The sequence below is a fragment of the Falco punctatus genome, assembly GCF_963210335.1.
Source record: "Falco punctatus genome assembly, chromosome: 2".
NCBI lineage: Eukaryota > Metazoa > Chordata > Aves > Falconiformes > Falconidae > Falco > Falco punctatus.
In genome coordinates, this window is record NC_137581.1 from 96,254,504 (window position 1) to 96,267,845 (window position 13,342).

At 43.7% G+C, this 13,342-nt stretch overlaps 1 protein-coding gene across 6 annotated transcripts in view; it reads right to left on the bottom strand.

Annotated features, from left to right (window-relative positions):
• The window catches only part of CLCN4 (chloride voltage-gated channel 4), a 46,448-nt gene that overhangs the window by 22,668 nt on the left and 10,438 nt on the right, over window positions 1-13,342 (bottom strand). For 5 of the 6 annotated variants that reach the window (XM_080376922.1, XM_080376923.1, XM_080376919.1 and 2 more), the window contains 3 exons: window positions 10,628-10,779; window positions 10,187-10,286; window positions 4,613-4,800 (listed from right to left, as the gene is read on the bottom strand). In XM_080376922.1, coding sequence (XP_080233048.1) covers window positions 4,613-4,800; window positions 10,187-10,286; window positions 10,628-10,771 — 432 coding nt within the window. In that variant the 5' untranslated portion in view covers window positions 10,772-10,779. Of the gene's footprint in view, window positions 1-4,612; window positions 4,801-10,186; window positions 10,287-10,627; window positions 10,780-12,272; window positions 12,363-13,342 lie in introns of all 6 variants that reach the window. The other variant, XM_080376918.1, reaches the window with a different exon arrangement.

A 13,342-nucleotide genomic window follows, 5' to 3' on the forward strand; every position in this document is an offset into this window, starting at 1 on the left:
GTCTATATGGCCAGTTCAGTCTTACCCCTTGGGACAACTTTCATTGTTACATTTTCCAGATATCTGGCATTCTGCAGGTCCAATTGCAGCAGTTTCTAATGATTAGTAATAAGAAAGCCTTTGGGAAGTGAAGTAGTTAGTAACTCAGTATAGCAAATGGCTCATTTCTCATTCATTACATGATCACAGCGTGGGTTGTGATCGATGGTGTAGAGTCCATCTGGAGGCTCGTAGCCAGCGGTGTTCCCCAGGGGTCATTACGGGTCCAGTCCTGTCCAACTTACTCATCAATGACCTGGATGAAGGGATCGAGTGTACCCTCAGCAAGGCTGTGGATGATACAAAACTGGGAGGAGCGGCTGATACACCAGAAGGCTGCGCTGCCACTCAGCGAGACCTGGACAGGCTGGAGAGTTGGGTAGGGGGGAACCTAATGAAGTCCAACAAAGGTAAGTGTAAGGTCCTCACCTAGGGAGGAACAACCCCATGCACCAGTACAGGCTGGGGCCTGACCTGCTGGAAAGGCAGCTCTGCAGAGAAGGACCTGGGAGTCCTGGCGGACAGCAAGTTGACCATGAGCCAGCAGTGTGCCCTGGTGGCCAAGAAGGCCAACGGGATCCTGGGGTGCATTATGACAAGTGTGGCCAGCAGGTCAAGGGAGGTGACCTTCCCCATCTACTCTGCCCTGGTGAGGTCACATCTGGAGTGCTGCGTCCAGTGCTGGGCTCCCCAGTTCAAGAGAGACTGGGAACTGCTGGAGAGGGTCCAGCAGGGAGGGCTACAGAGATGATGAGGGCACTGGAGCATCTCTCTGATGAGGGAAGGCTGAGAGAGCTGGGCCTGTTTAGCCTGGAGAAGGCCGAGAGGGGATCTTATCAATGCATATAATTATCTTGAGGGCGAGTGTCAAGAGGATGGGGCCAGGCTCTTTTCAGTGGTTCCCAGTGACAGGACAAGGCACAATGGGCACAAACTGCAGCACAGGCAGTTCCACCTGAATATGAGGGGAAACTTCTTTAATTTGAGGGTGACAAGCACTGAAACAGGCTGCCCAGAGAGGCTGTGGAGTCTGCTCCTCTGGAGAAAGAAAAACCCACCTGGACGCATTCCTGTGCAACCTGTTCTTGGCGAACCTGCTTTATCAGGGAGTTGGACTAGATGATCTCCAAAGGTCCTTTCCAACCCCAACCATTCTGTGATTCTGTAATTAGGATCGGTAAAAGCCTTATGCATGTATGCTGGAAACAGAGACCAAAAAGGCTTATCAGCAGAGACGATCCCGCTAAGGCCTTTTCCACTAGTGGCTCAAAGGATTCACCGGGGCAATAACAGTAATGAAGCAAGTAAGGGAACTGAGCGAAGTTTTGTATTTTAGTTTGCAAGGTTGAGCGGTGTTTCAGATCTGGTGTCAGTCCAGTTTAGGTACAAATGGAACACAAAAACGACCCTCACAAAGTCAGAATACAGAAATAAACCACATCCCTCAGGATGCCATCCAATGCTTGTTTTCTCCAGAGGCCCAGAGCTCTATTCTGACTGACTGGGAATCTCACAATTTGCAGACTCCCTCCTGTGGACCTTACAGAAATGCGCCTCCTCAAGGCCCTCAAGACTGACAGATTCAAGGCTGCAAAATTGGAAAGTGGGTTCCAAATATAGAGGGACTTCCCTGTCTTGCAGGTCTTAGCTTCATGACAGGAGATCCAAAAACCCAGGGATGGGAATCCAGTCCATTGCTGGATCCAGTGTCACAAGCTACAGAAAACATGGGGTCCGTTCCTCTAACTTGAATAGGTGTAAGGCACCAGAAAAAGGGCCCTCACCTCTAGTGAAGTTGAGGTTGGGACCAAGCTGGATCTGCAGAATAGGGAAGGTGCAAGTCACCAGCTACTGGCTAGAGATCTAGCTGAAGTGGATGGCATCTGCTGTGCTTTAACACATCCAGTCCTCCAGTGAATTTGAGGTTTTGAAACTCCCTTACATCAAAAAAAGCTCCTCACCTGTTCTTTGAAAGCAGTTCAGGACCCGAGGGATGAAGGATATAATTGGGCTACAAAAACAGTGATTAGGGAAGAAAACATAGCCTGGTACATGTCTGATACGCTATTACGTTTTCCATAATAATTTATATCAGGACTCTGCTTTGGGCTTATTTCATAGGAGAACTAGAATGAAAACATTTTTCAAGAAATGCCATAGGAAACGTCACAATTCTCAGTGAGAAGACATGTACAGGGTTTATCACAGCCTTAAATCAGCAAAACCACAAGGAAGAAATGATCTAAATCACAGTCCCAAAATGTCAAATATAGTTGGCTATGATGAGAAAGAGTCATAGTCATTCATAAAAAAGAAGACGTGTCTGACCAGAGTACCTTTAGGAAAATTGTTTCAAATACTTTTTGCCTAAAATGTGCTCCAAATTAGTCCTTCTGTACCCTGCTGTTTTATAGGGCTGTTATGGAAATGTCAGGCACAAAGTGAAGCAACGTAAAAAAAAAAAAAAAAAAGATAAAAAAGGAAAATTATCCTGAAACCCAGTCAAATTCAGTGTATTCTGTTCCCTCCTAGAGTTTCTGCAGCTACAGAAATCATGCAAGACTTGCCCATTTCTTAAACTTTTTGGTACCAAACAGAATTTTTACTTTCCATATTCATATTTTTGTTGGGCTTTGCCTGGGATTTCAACGTAACAGTATATTATTAATATTTACAGCATTCATCGGTCTGTGGCAGCCAGAAACCCACAGATCTTAAAGGCCCATTTGTTTAGAGAAAGAGCCTAAAACTAAGCCAAGATGAACCCTTTTTCCCCTGCTGTGACAGTACACTAGCAGGTGAGAAGCCCATCTTGAATACAAAGTGAGTAAAGTTTCACAGTGCCCACCTAGCTGATGCCTTTCTTACAAGCCACGGCATACAAGAGTCATGACTACTGATTTCAAGTAGCAGGTGAAAGCAATAAATTTTCTGAAGGATGTACTCCATTTATATATTTGAGCCTTTCAGAGAAACAGCGTGTCAAACACATGCACAGGATTTTCAAGTCCCATAACAATTTTAACAGTCTCCTCATCTTTCCCCTCCCGCATTTTTTTTGTTCTCTTAAATTACAACATCATCCTCAGTCCTGCAACTTTATACCAGGGTAATATTCTTCACTGTTACAAAGAGACAACTGCCTAAACCATCTTGAAGACCAGTGCAAACTGTGCAAACCTCTGGCAAAAAGGAAGCTTGGCACTGCGGACTGGCAAATGTGCAGAGATTTTTGCCTGCGATTAAACGGTGGCAATATTCAGGAACAGTGAGTACCTCACTACTTTCATTACGGTTAATTAGAACTACGGAAAATTGGGCTATACATATTCACAGACACTCTCATCTAGTAGTACTTGTACTGTAAACCTAAAGCAGCATTGAAGGGAATGTGAATGACAAACTTGTACAGTGACGAAGGTGCCCTCAAACACTTTCTGCAGGATCAGACAACCTCCATGCTGGGGGAAGAGCCAAGACAGTCTGAGTCACCCATTTTTTAACTGCCTGACTGGAGATGATTTATCCCATAGAAGTATATATTTTCTTCTCCTATTATTGACCAAACTGCGTTATCAGATATTTTTTTAAAAGTCCCATTACATACTTAAGCCAGTTCTCTTCCAAGCCACGTTCATCCCACCTCCATGTCATATTCAATTTTTGTCATATTCAAGTCACCTGCAGAAATGGGGAGGAGGGGGGATCCAAGACAATAAATCTGACCAAAATGTGAGTTATGAAGGGATCAATATTATTCAATACATTGAATAGCTTAGGTTGAAAATAAAATGTCTTTTTTTGTATTTTTTAATGAAAGTGTCACCTGCTAAAGGAATATAGAAAGAATTGTTTTGATTATCTTCAAAATGAAACTTTTACCTGTTCTGCTTTGAAATAGCATCCTTTGTATTTAAAATTACTACAACTTTGAGCAAAAGGTATAGAGAAAACCCCAGTCTTAAAATACAAGTTTCATGTCAGTCCAGATCAGCTTTTTCCCTTCCTGCCCTCTCCCCCTGCAAATTGTTCACTTTGGCTGTCTCCCAGGGAGCCCATTATTTCCCCAGCCTTTGGCGCTAGCTAAATGTTTTGGTATTTGATAAAGAAACTGGTTGCAAGGGTGTAACAAGCGGTTCTTATGCAGCTTCCACTACTACTCACAGCATTGGAATACACAAAAACCATCTGCAATCCCCAAAATTGCCTCTTAAATGTATTTGTTAGGCATCATCTCTTTTGCCCCATAAAACTTTGTTTAAAGGAAAAAAAAATTGATAGCAGCTCAGGTTCCCTGGTGAATATGTTATGAGTGTTATGAAACACTTTTAGTTTAATACTGCTAAAAAGAGAAAGCATTCTTGCAGTTTTCCAATTTCCATCACACATGACACTGAAACAATAGGACCTCTTCCAAGTTAAGCAGGTATTGCTTGTGGAAATGTCTTTTTTTGCAGCACATTCAGTTCATTACTTTCTCTTTCAGAGATACTCTCTGGAGGGAGCATCAGCAAGTATGAAAAAGGGCATTGCCTGGCCTGCTGTGACCCCAACCTAATCAGGTCTCCCGTACCTCAGACTGGCCTACAAGAAGTTCAGACCATTTCTGCCACTGGGGACATTTGTCCCTGTCATCGAATGTAGTTTCATTAGATGTCCAGCAGCACTGCTCGTGGCTGTACCAGAAGGCAGACAGGCAGACACCCTCCTTCAGGTCTGTCATCCAATCCACAGCTAAATCTATCACTCCAGCTAACGTGCCTGGAAAAAGAAATGCAGAAAGAGAAACCGTGGCATTAAAAAATATCAAGTTGCAAGGAAAATATATCCAATTATAGCAACAGAAAAAAAAAAAAAAAAACAAAAAAAAACCATGATCTGGGGAAGCAGCTGCAATGCAAGCATGAATACACCAAAGAACTGGGGGCAGTCACTGGGGGCAAAGAAACAGGCACACCAGCTTGTTGTTTAAGCTTTAATGGCCTCTCATCAGCTTTCATTTTAAATATCGCAATTCTCACACTGACTGATCGCTGACTAGGGAAGGCATAACTGACGTAGGGCCTGATCCTGCAGCCTGTCCCAGGCAGGTGCACCATTTGACTGAGGTAAGGAGGACATCATGCGGGGTCTCTGCGCACATACTAAGCTGCAGGTCTCAGACCACACTGTGTATTTTGGGGCAGGGGAGGAGAAGGAAACGTGTGTTTCCCTACAGCCTTACTGGTCCCAACACAACAACCTTTTAGAAGAACGATTTCGGTACAGAAACAATACGGATGCCAGATTCTGACTTAATCACTGAGGAGAATCGGGCTCTCGATGTGCACCCTCATTAGCAATCCAAACATGCAGCAGAAAATTATCCTTCAAATCCTTTCTGTACCAAACCTACCCTTACTTCAATTTTTCTCCAGTAAATACACAGAGCTACAGTGACACCCGGTGGCCACCGAACACAGACACAGGTAAACTGGCTGTGGCCAGGCACAAAAAAAGAAAATCCTGCTTTTCGAGGGCATTTGCCTGGCAGCAGTAACAGCCTGCCCAGCAGCAGCACCCCCAGAGCAGGTGCCGGCTGGGAGGGGGAGGCTGGGAGCAGCCACAGCACAGCACGGCAGGGCTGCGGTCGGTCCCCGTCTCCATCCTTTCTGGAAAGCATTAAAGAGTCACTTTAGTGTTTTCCAAACCCCTCTCGTACACAGTGGAAAGGAGAAGTCAACATTATTTTTACGAGTAATAATTAATAGAATTTCAGGAAACCAGTAATGGATTTAAACCGAATTTATCAGTGCATTTCAGAAGAATTAACACACTGGGGACAAAAAGGCTTTGGAAAATGCAAAATAGTTTGGGTTTATGTTCCCAAAACTTTTAGCTTTGTGGCTCCTGCTAAGAACGCAATTACATGTAGCAGGGGTGGGGACTGGTCCCCTTCCCACTAGCAGCTGGGGCCCACAGGTGGCTTCAAGAGCCCGTTTATTCGACCTTGACCTAAAGTTTTCTGCTTTTGATTTCTGTGAAAGAGAAAAAAAAGCTCATTTCAAATGATTCAGGCACGTGTAACCTGTTTTTTATTCCATAGAACAGGAAAGAACCACCAGTGTTCACACAGCCTTACACATAAATATATCTTCTCACCCCTTCAAGAAGGATACTCATCCCCACACTGACAAGCAATGTGACTAGAGTAGCAGTGAAGAATTTTTGTTGTATAGGAATAACCTGAAGAACTATACAGATATACTAGACAAGATCACAAAAAGAAGGGCTGCAGAAGGGAGTAATGACGTCTGTTCCAATTATTTTCTATCATGAAGACCTTGCCTTTCTCTTGCTTAGCCTATTCCATTTTCCCAAGTTTCTATTGAAACAATGAACCATATTCAGATGATCATATATCACTGTACTACTAGTAACGTCAGCATGTGTAGCTTACTGAGTTTTGCAGTAAACTCTAAATTCTCCAATTTTCTGAAAGTTTAAGAAACCATACGAAGAATTCTCATCCCTTGGACACAAGCACCAAATGCTGTGCCTCTTACATCACTTGATGGACCTCAATAATTACCCCAATCTTTAAAGCTCACATCACACTTAACCAGGCAATTGAGTATTAATGCTGCCTAGCAGAAGGTGCAAAGGAAGGCAGGCTTTTGAACGGTTTTCCCCGATACAGTTAAAGAGAGTGAGGAACAAACATGCAGTTCTCTAATATAACAAGCTCACATGCACCCCAGTACCTGTAGGAAAATGTGCTTAATTATGCAGCTGATCTAATCCCTTTCTCCAAACGCTTTGGGACCCACATAAGGAGGAAAATGCTACATGCAATTTACTACACTTACTTCACACAGAAGAAAATCATGAGAGGGCAAGATCAACACTTGCAGGATAATAGTGCAACAGTGAATGCTTCACAAGACACATGAGCAGGGTTAGAAGTTTTCCAAGTTCTGAATCTTTTCAACTTCAAGTGAAATTAATGGAAGTTGCAGACTATTCAGCATCTCAGAAAGTCAAGTCTTTAATTTCTTGTGCTTACCATGGCTGTCTAGACTGTAACAGAGCATAAGTTTATCTCCTTACTTCTCCCATCAAAGGAACTGAACTTGTTCCCTTTCTATGTAACCTCCTGCCCAGAATGAAAAATAATGAAACACTCCAAAGCCAGGGAATGCTGAATTTCAGTTTAGATATTCGACTTTTACATGTCTCCTTTTCCTTTGGATAGTGATAGCTAATACTCATGTTTTACAATGCCCTAATGAGAATGCTAAAAAATTTCTTTGAAAACAGTTTTCCTGATGCACCTGTGCCAGAAAACAGCATCACCCAAGTGGCTCGGCACTGAACTGCAAAGGGGATTTTTGCACATCCAGCTCCAGTACCAGAGCTTTTCAGCTTTACTATGATAGCACTTTTTGTCACATAGCTTTACAAAACACAGACTCTTCTGCTGTTCTATAAATAGCATATACTTTCAGTTGGCTAGTAATAATGGTTAGACTGAGGGGTGGCCCCTGGTCTGCAGGCAAGATGGAACAGTAAAAACTCAGAATTCCTTAAAAATAAGTTCCTAAAAATTCAGCACCCATACCTAAACATTTTTAGGCTCATTTCCCCATAGATTGCTTTATATTTCTCCAGAAACTGTGCAAACTTTCTGACCGAGACAGGCCCCGGCAGTGCTCAGTATCTTTTCTGGAACATTGTACCAGCAGTTTTCACCTGATCTCCACATCTAACAGCACTTGTGGGTGTTCCCTTTCCTGCCCCCTTCCCAAAGTGAGCAGGATATGGCTCCCAAGAACCCATTTCCAGAAGCTACTTAGTTCTACTCCAGCCACTTGACAGTATCATACACCATCTTCTCCTTCCATATAGCACCTGAGAGGGTTGGAGGTCCTGTGGGTACACATCTCTGAAGCAGCCTGGGAACCAGCTGTGGTGGACTGTGGTGGCAGCAAGGGGCTCCACTCAGGCTAATTTATGTGTGCACTTGTGAATTTTTGGTCTGATCCCAAATGGTTGCTGCTACATTCTTAATATACTTTGATGTTACTCAAGGCATACAGCTCTAACTCTGAAGCTGACCCTGCTGTGTGCAAGAAGCCAGAGCAGACCTCCTCCAGGGGTCCCTTTCCCACCTACGCTTTTCTGGGACTAACGAAGGATGCAGGTTTGACAACACTCCAAAAATGACAAATCATACTGCCAAATGGGACAGTCTTCTCCTTCCCCCCATCAGCTCCTTCCCATCAGCAATATTTTGATTGCTTGTGGCTCTGTGGTGACCAGCCCTGCTGAGAACAATGATCAGCTCAAAATTAATCTGGCCAAAACCCATTTTTTCCACCAAGTCAGTTCTCAGATTCACTTTCCTACACAGCTACACATGCACAAGGCAACAGGGCCCAATGACAGGGACACTGGAGGGCAAAGATTGCTCCTTTTGGCCACATCAGCTTGTTGTTGGCCATGAGCAGGCAATATTTCAAGCAGAGAGGGAAACGACGCAAAGTGCCTCTTGATTGCACCATCAACTTCACCTCCTTTCTTCCCAGACCTGGTTAAGAAAGCTCATCCACTCATCAATAACCCCCCCAACTCATCAAAGGGATGTTGACCCCTCACTGAGGGGGAGATGGTGCCTCTCCATCTTTTCCCTCTCCCAGAAACACTGAAGGCACAGACCACGTGTCATTTCGATCGCAGGCAGAAAACATCTACAGGGCTCAGCCCAGATCACAAGCACGTGATTCACAAGTCCCTGTTCCAATTTAAAAAGAGGCAAATTTGATTAGACTCTTTGAGGTAAACCACGTTGCTCTTCACCCTTGTCACTGAAAAGGTTGCACAAGGTCACGCATCTCAGCTGCAGCTTCCCCTGACCTCCGTTCCCAAGCTGGACCTGGCAGCATTAGAGCTTATCAGAGGTCAGCAACTCTGGCTTCCAACAGCTTTGAGGATTTCAGCAGGAGGTTTCATTGCAAACTGAAACCAAAACAAACATTCTGGGATATTTTTACTAAAACGGGACCGTGTGAGTGTGCACCGCATTCTCTGTGTGAGTGAGGGGATTACTGACCTGCTTGTGGGAGGTTGCTAGAGCCCTGAAGGGCTTGCTCTAACTTTATTTGCAAACAGAATTCTCCATCCCAGATGGCAAACCCTGGCCTTCAGGCAGTGTTTGGCAGCCCTGGTAGTACACACAGGCTATCAGACTCTCTTCCCATCTCGCCCTCCCATCAAAGCTTTTGTGGAAACAAGCGTATCTCTACAAAATAACATAATTGGCCAAAAATGTAACTTCAGCAACATTTTCTCAAGAACTTCTCCAGTACTTCTGAGACTCCTGAACAACTGTAATAGACATATTAACTTGATGGTTGGTAAGCAGGAAATTCATACCACTTGGAAACTGTGAAACTTCACATCACGCTTTTACCAAGCAGCATGATACAAGAGCACCCTGACATCACTGAAAAGGCATTAAAAATGGCAGCTGTTTCAACTTGGTAAGACAAGTGCAGCTTTCCAAGTTGGAAGATGTGCTAAAATGAGCACAAAACAGGAGCAATTCAGGAAATTAATGGATTTGCCATCTGAGTTTGAGCAGGGTGTTAAATATGTAATGTCTGTCTGTCCTGGAAGCAGATCTGAAACTCAGTCTGAAACTGTTTTCCCTTCATGCATATATAAAGAAGATGACCCAGTGAATATAGCAATTTACAAAGCTCTCCTTTGAATGTCTACAGCCAACATTTTCCCTTCATCATCATATCTACTTGCAGAATTAAAGTGAAGACAAGAAAGAAAATCCTACCAATAAAATTGACTTCTGTGAATCAAAGATTCAGAAAGTCAAAGTAGCCCATCAAGTGTAAAGCGCTCAGATGCATATTTCCAAAAGCAATAAAAAATCCCTCTACTTGCAAATAACGCTTTTTCTAGGTCAGCACTCAGCAGGAGACTTTGCAAGAGGGTATTTTTCTTAAGAATTATAACTACATGGATGCATAGCTGTCTTTTTAGCTTGAAACATCAGTGGAGAGGCAATGAAGTAAAAAGAGAAGCTGATGGTACTGCAGCAAACTTAGGTGAGATGGTTTCAGGCATAACTGTAACGCTAACGCACACATACCTGCCAGTAGTCCTATGAGAAGCATTACAACCCATCCTGACCAGGCATCCAGCAGACTCTTGATAAACTCCCATATGGATTCCTTACTTTTGCTTGTAATCTGAAATTAAACAGATATATATAGACATGTTGCTGATTCAGGCTGATACAGTTTTAGTGTATAATGTTTAAAACAAAAAATATTTAACCTCCTAGAAGGTGTATACAATTTCTCTACTGCCCCCAGTCCCAATCATTTTTGAGGGATGTTCTGCTGACTAAGTTGCTGGAAGTCCTTTCATATTTACAAACTCAAGACAAACCACGTCCAGATTTTTAGAAGTCCTCCTCAAGTCATACAACAAGGTAGGAAACAATAACTTCAGAAAACCGCTTGTTTCTCTCACCACCAGGATGGCTGTAACCCAGGGGCTGTGAAGCATCAAGGCCAGACACCTTTACCTTTCTGTGGCGGTCGGTGTCACGTGATTTCTCCCGTAGCCAGTCGATGGTGTGGAAATCTTCGTAAGTTCCAACATCAGGGAAAGGCTCATCCAGAAAATCCATCAGGTTGCCAGAACCATTCATGTCTCCTGCATTGACCATATTAGGGTCTGTGTGTAGAGGGAAAATAAGTATGTCAATAAATTCATGCAGCTTTGCCAGACATTTCAGAATCAAGTTTTCCAAAATACCTCCACAAACCACAAACTCAAGAGAGCGTGGGTCAGCAGTCCTGCTGAGGACTTACTGAAATCTGTGCATTGCCACTAGAAAAAGTATTTTGCTGAATACTACTTCAACAGCTTAGGAAATCCTAAAACACACATACAAAAAACACAGTGCCCATGTGCAGAAGTACCAGCTTTCTTGAAAACAGCCGCAAAACCCAAGATGGTTCAGGTCTTCTTCTGCAATGATGCATCCTGATCCCATGGCAGAAGTGCCCTGCCTGCAGGGAGACCATGGAGTAGGCCAGGTCACCAGCTCAGAAGACAAAAGATAACTCACTAGAATTTACAGTTCATCAGGAAATGCAGATTTTACATGACACCATCAGTCATATCTCTGTAGCGTTGTCTGGTTTTGCATGCTCAAAGCTCCCTGCATTGCTTCGCTTTCCTTCCACTGTTCAGAAGGCAAAGCTCAAGATCACGGTATGTCTGCTTTGCATGAGGTCTAGAAATGCAGTATCTTCCTTAGGTTTGTTTCTCAAGGCTAGGAGCAGAACTATTCTTGGGAGAAGTTCAGTGGTCACCCTCTGTCCCATATACAAACTTTCCAAATCTGCTTGTAAGAAAGCAGGGGGACAAACCGACATCACATGTCCTGCTAAAGCGCAAGAGGAAATATGAAGATGCCTATCCCCAAACTAAAACAAGCAGTTACCAGAGGCATTTGATAGTTAAAGAGGAGATCAAACTAGGCTGTGAAATAATACACACTCTAGAGTATGGCACACAGGCTAAGTGGACATTTTCAGCCCAGAAGTTTTGGGGGACATGGTTTCTGGGTTTACAAACTACAGATACAAGAGCAGAGTCACATCCATGCCCATTGCTCTGAGGTCCTGGAAACAATATCTCCTTCATGCAATCCACATAAGCAAAGCATGAAGAATTTAATTCATAACGACCGTACCTCTCTTTCCCACAGAGAGTTTAGCAACATCTGGCTAGGTGGAAAAATGACTGTTATCTCCTTTAAAGGTCAGGTCCCAAAGTAGTCACTAATATGACAAGCTCCAGAAATGGCTGACCTCATTCCTGGTGAGAGAAGCCTTTAACAGCATGAGAATCTATTAAATGAAGTGGTTTAAGCACACAGGGTTGGATTAATCCAACTTAACTTCAGCCATCCAAATGTTTGGTGCCTGAACGGTAAGAACGACCTAGGCTGCCTCTAAAGACAGAGGAAGATGTGTGCAAAGGTGTGTGGCAGGAGAGTGCCTGCTTCCTTTAAAGATATTTGGTCAAGGACCTTTTTCAATGCCACAAGGGATAATAAGCAAAGGAGGAAGCCTGAACAAGAACATAGAGGGACACAAACCTGATGCAGATGATAAGGGAGATGGGAATGGGAACCAAACCTGGTCAGTCACACCCACTGATGAGGGTAGTATAAGAGTGTCTGTTCCAGTGAGGTTGTCTGATTGGGCATCTTGTCAATTGGGAAACTACGGGAGACAGTGGGGGAACTGGGAACAAAACACACAGAGACATAGACTTGACAAAGCAAACATGGAGGCCATGACAAGAAACAAACTTCATCACTCATACTAATTGAAGAGCTGTTAATTGTGTGTGTGCCTCTGGGATACATGGTCAGCTTTGCTAGTGGTTGAACTTGTACATGAGAAAGTGGCAGTCGTGTCCCCCAACGTGGGCAGAGACCTCGGGTCCATGGGCTGGGCTCCAGCAGGTGGGCAGGAGGGTCCTGGGCCAGGATGGCTGGAGGAAGCAGCCCTGTGCTTCTACATCACTTAACAAAGTGTTGCTCTAAAGAGTCATTGATCCCACCCATCCTAAAATTGGTGCCTGGGAAACGGGGTCTTCCAGAGAGGTTTGTAACCTGAAATAGCAAGCCAAAAACAAAAACAAAAACAAAAAAAAACCCCAGCTAACAGGGCGTTACAAGAAAAAAAAAAAAAAACATAGGAAAACACATAAGAAAAAATGGGGACAGACACAGACTTCAGGGGGTTTATAGAACTGACCCAGGAGAGTCTTGACTGACACAAGATAACTTTTGCAGATCACTGGTGAGGCTAGCACGGTACTAACAACTGCTACCCGCTTTCCTCCATCAGGTATGGAAACACAGACTTCACAAGTAAAGAATTTGGATCTTTGAATCTGTGAGGAAATCTCCCAGTTTTGTAATTGGAACAGGCAAAAATATGGCAGATAAGCTTTTAAACAACAGCCCACGCGCCCTGCTGCTCTGCTCAGTCCCCCTTTATTGGCTGCCTTTTTTTCTCCTTCTCTCCATTTTCAACAGTTTTACTTGAATGCTCTCCATGTAATATTTTTCCCCGGTGAGGACTGTAAGGATATAACAAGCGTGAATACTCAGCTTTGTCAGTGTCTGCTCTTTGCACTCCACTGGGTAGGACTTTCTGGACGACACAGACAATGTGCTTAGCACAAGCAGCTGAGAAAAGCATTATCTTGCAGG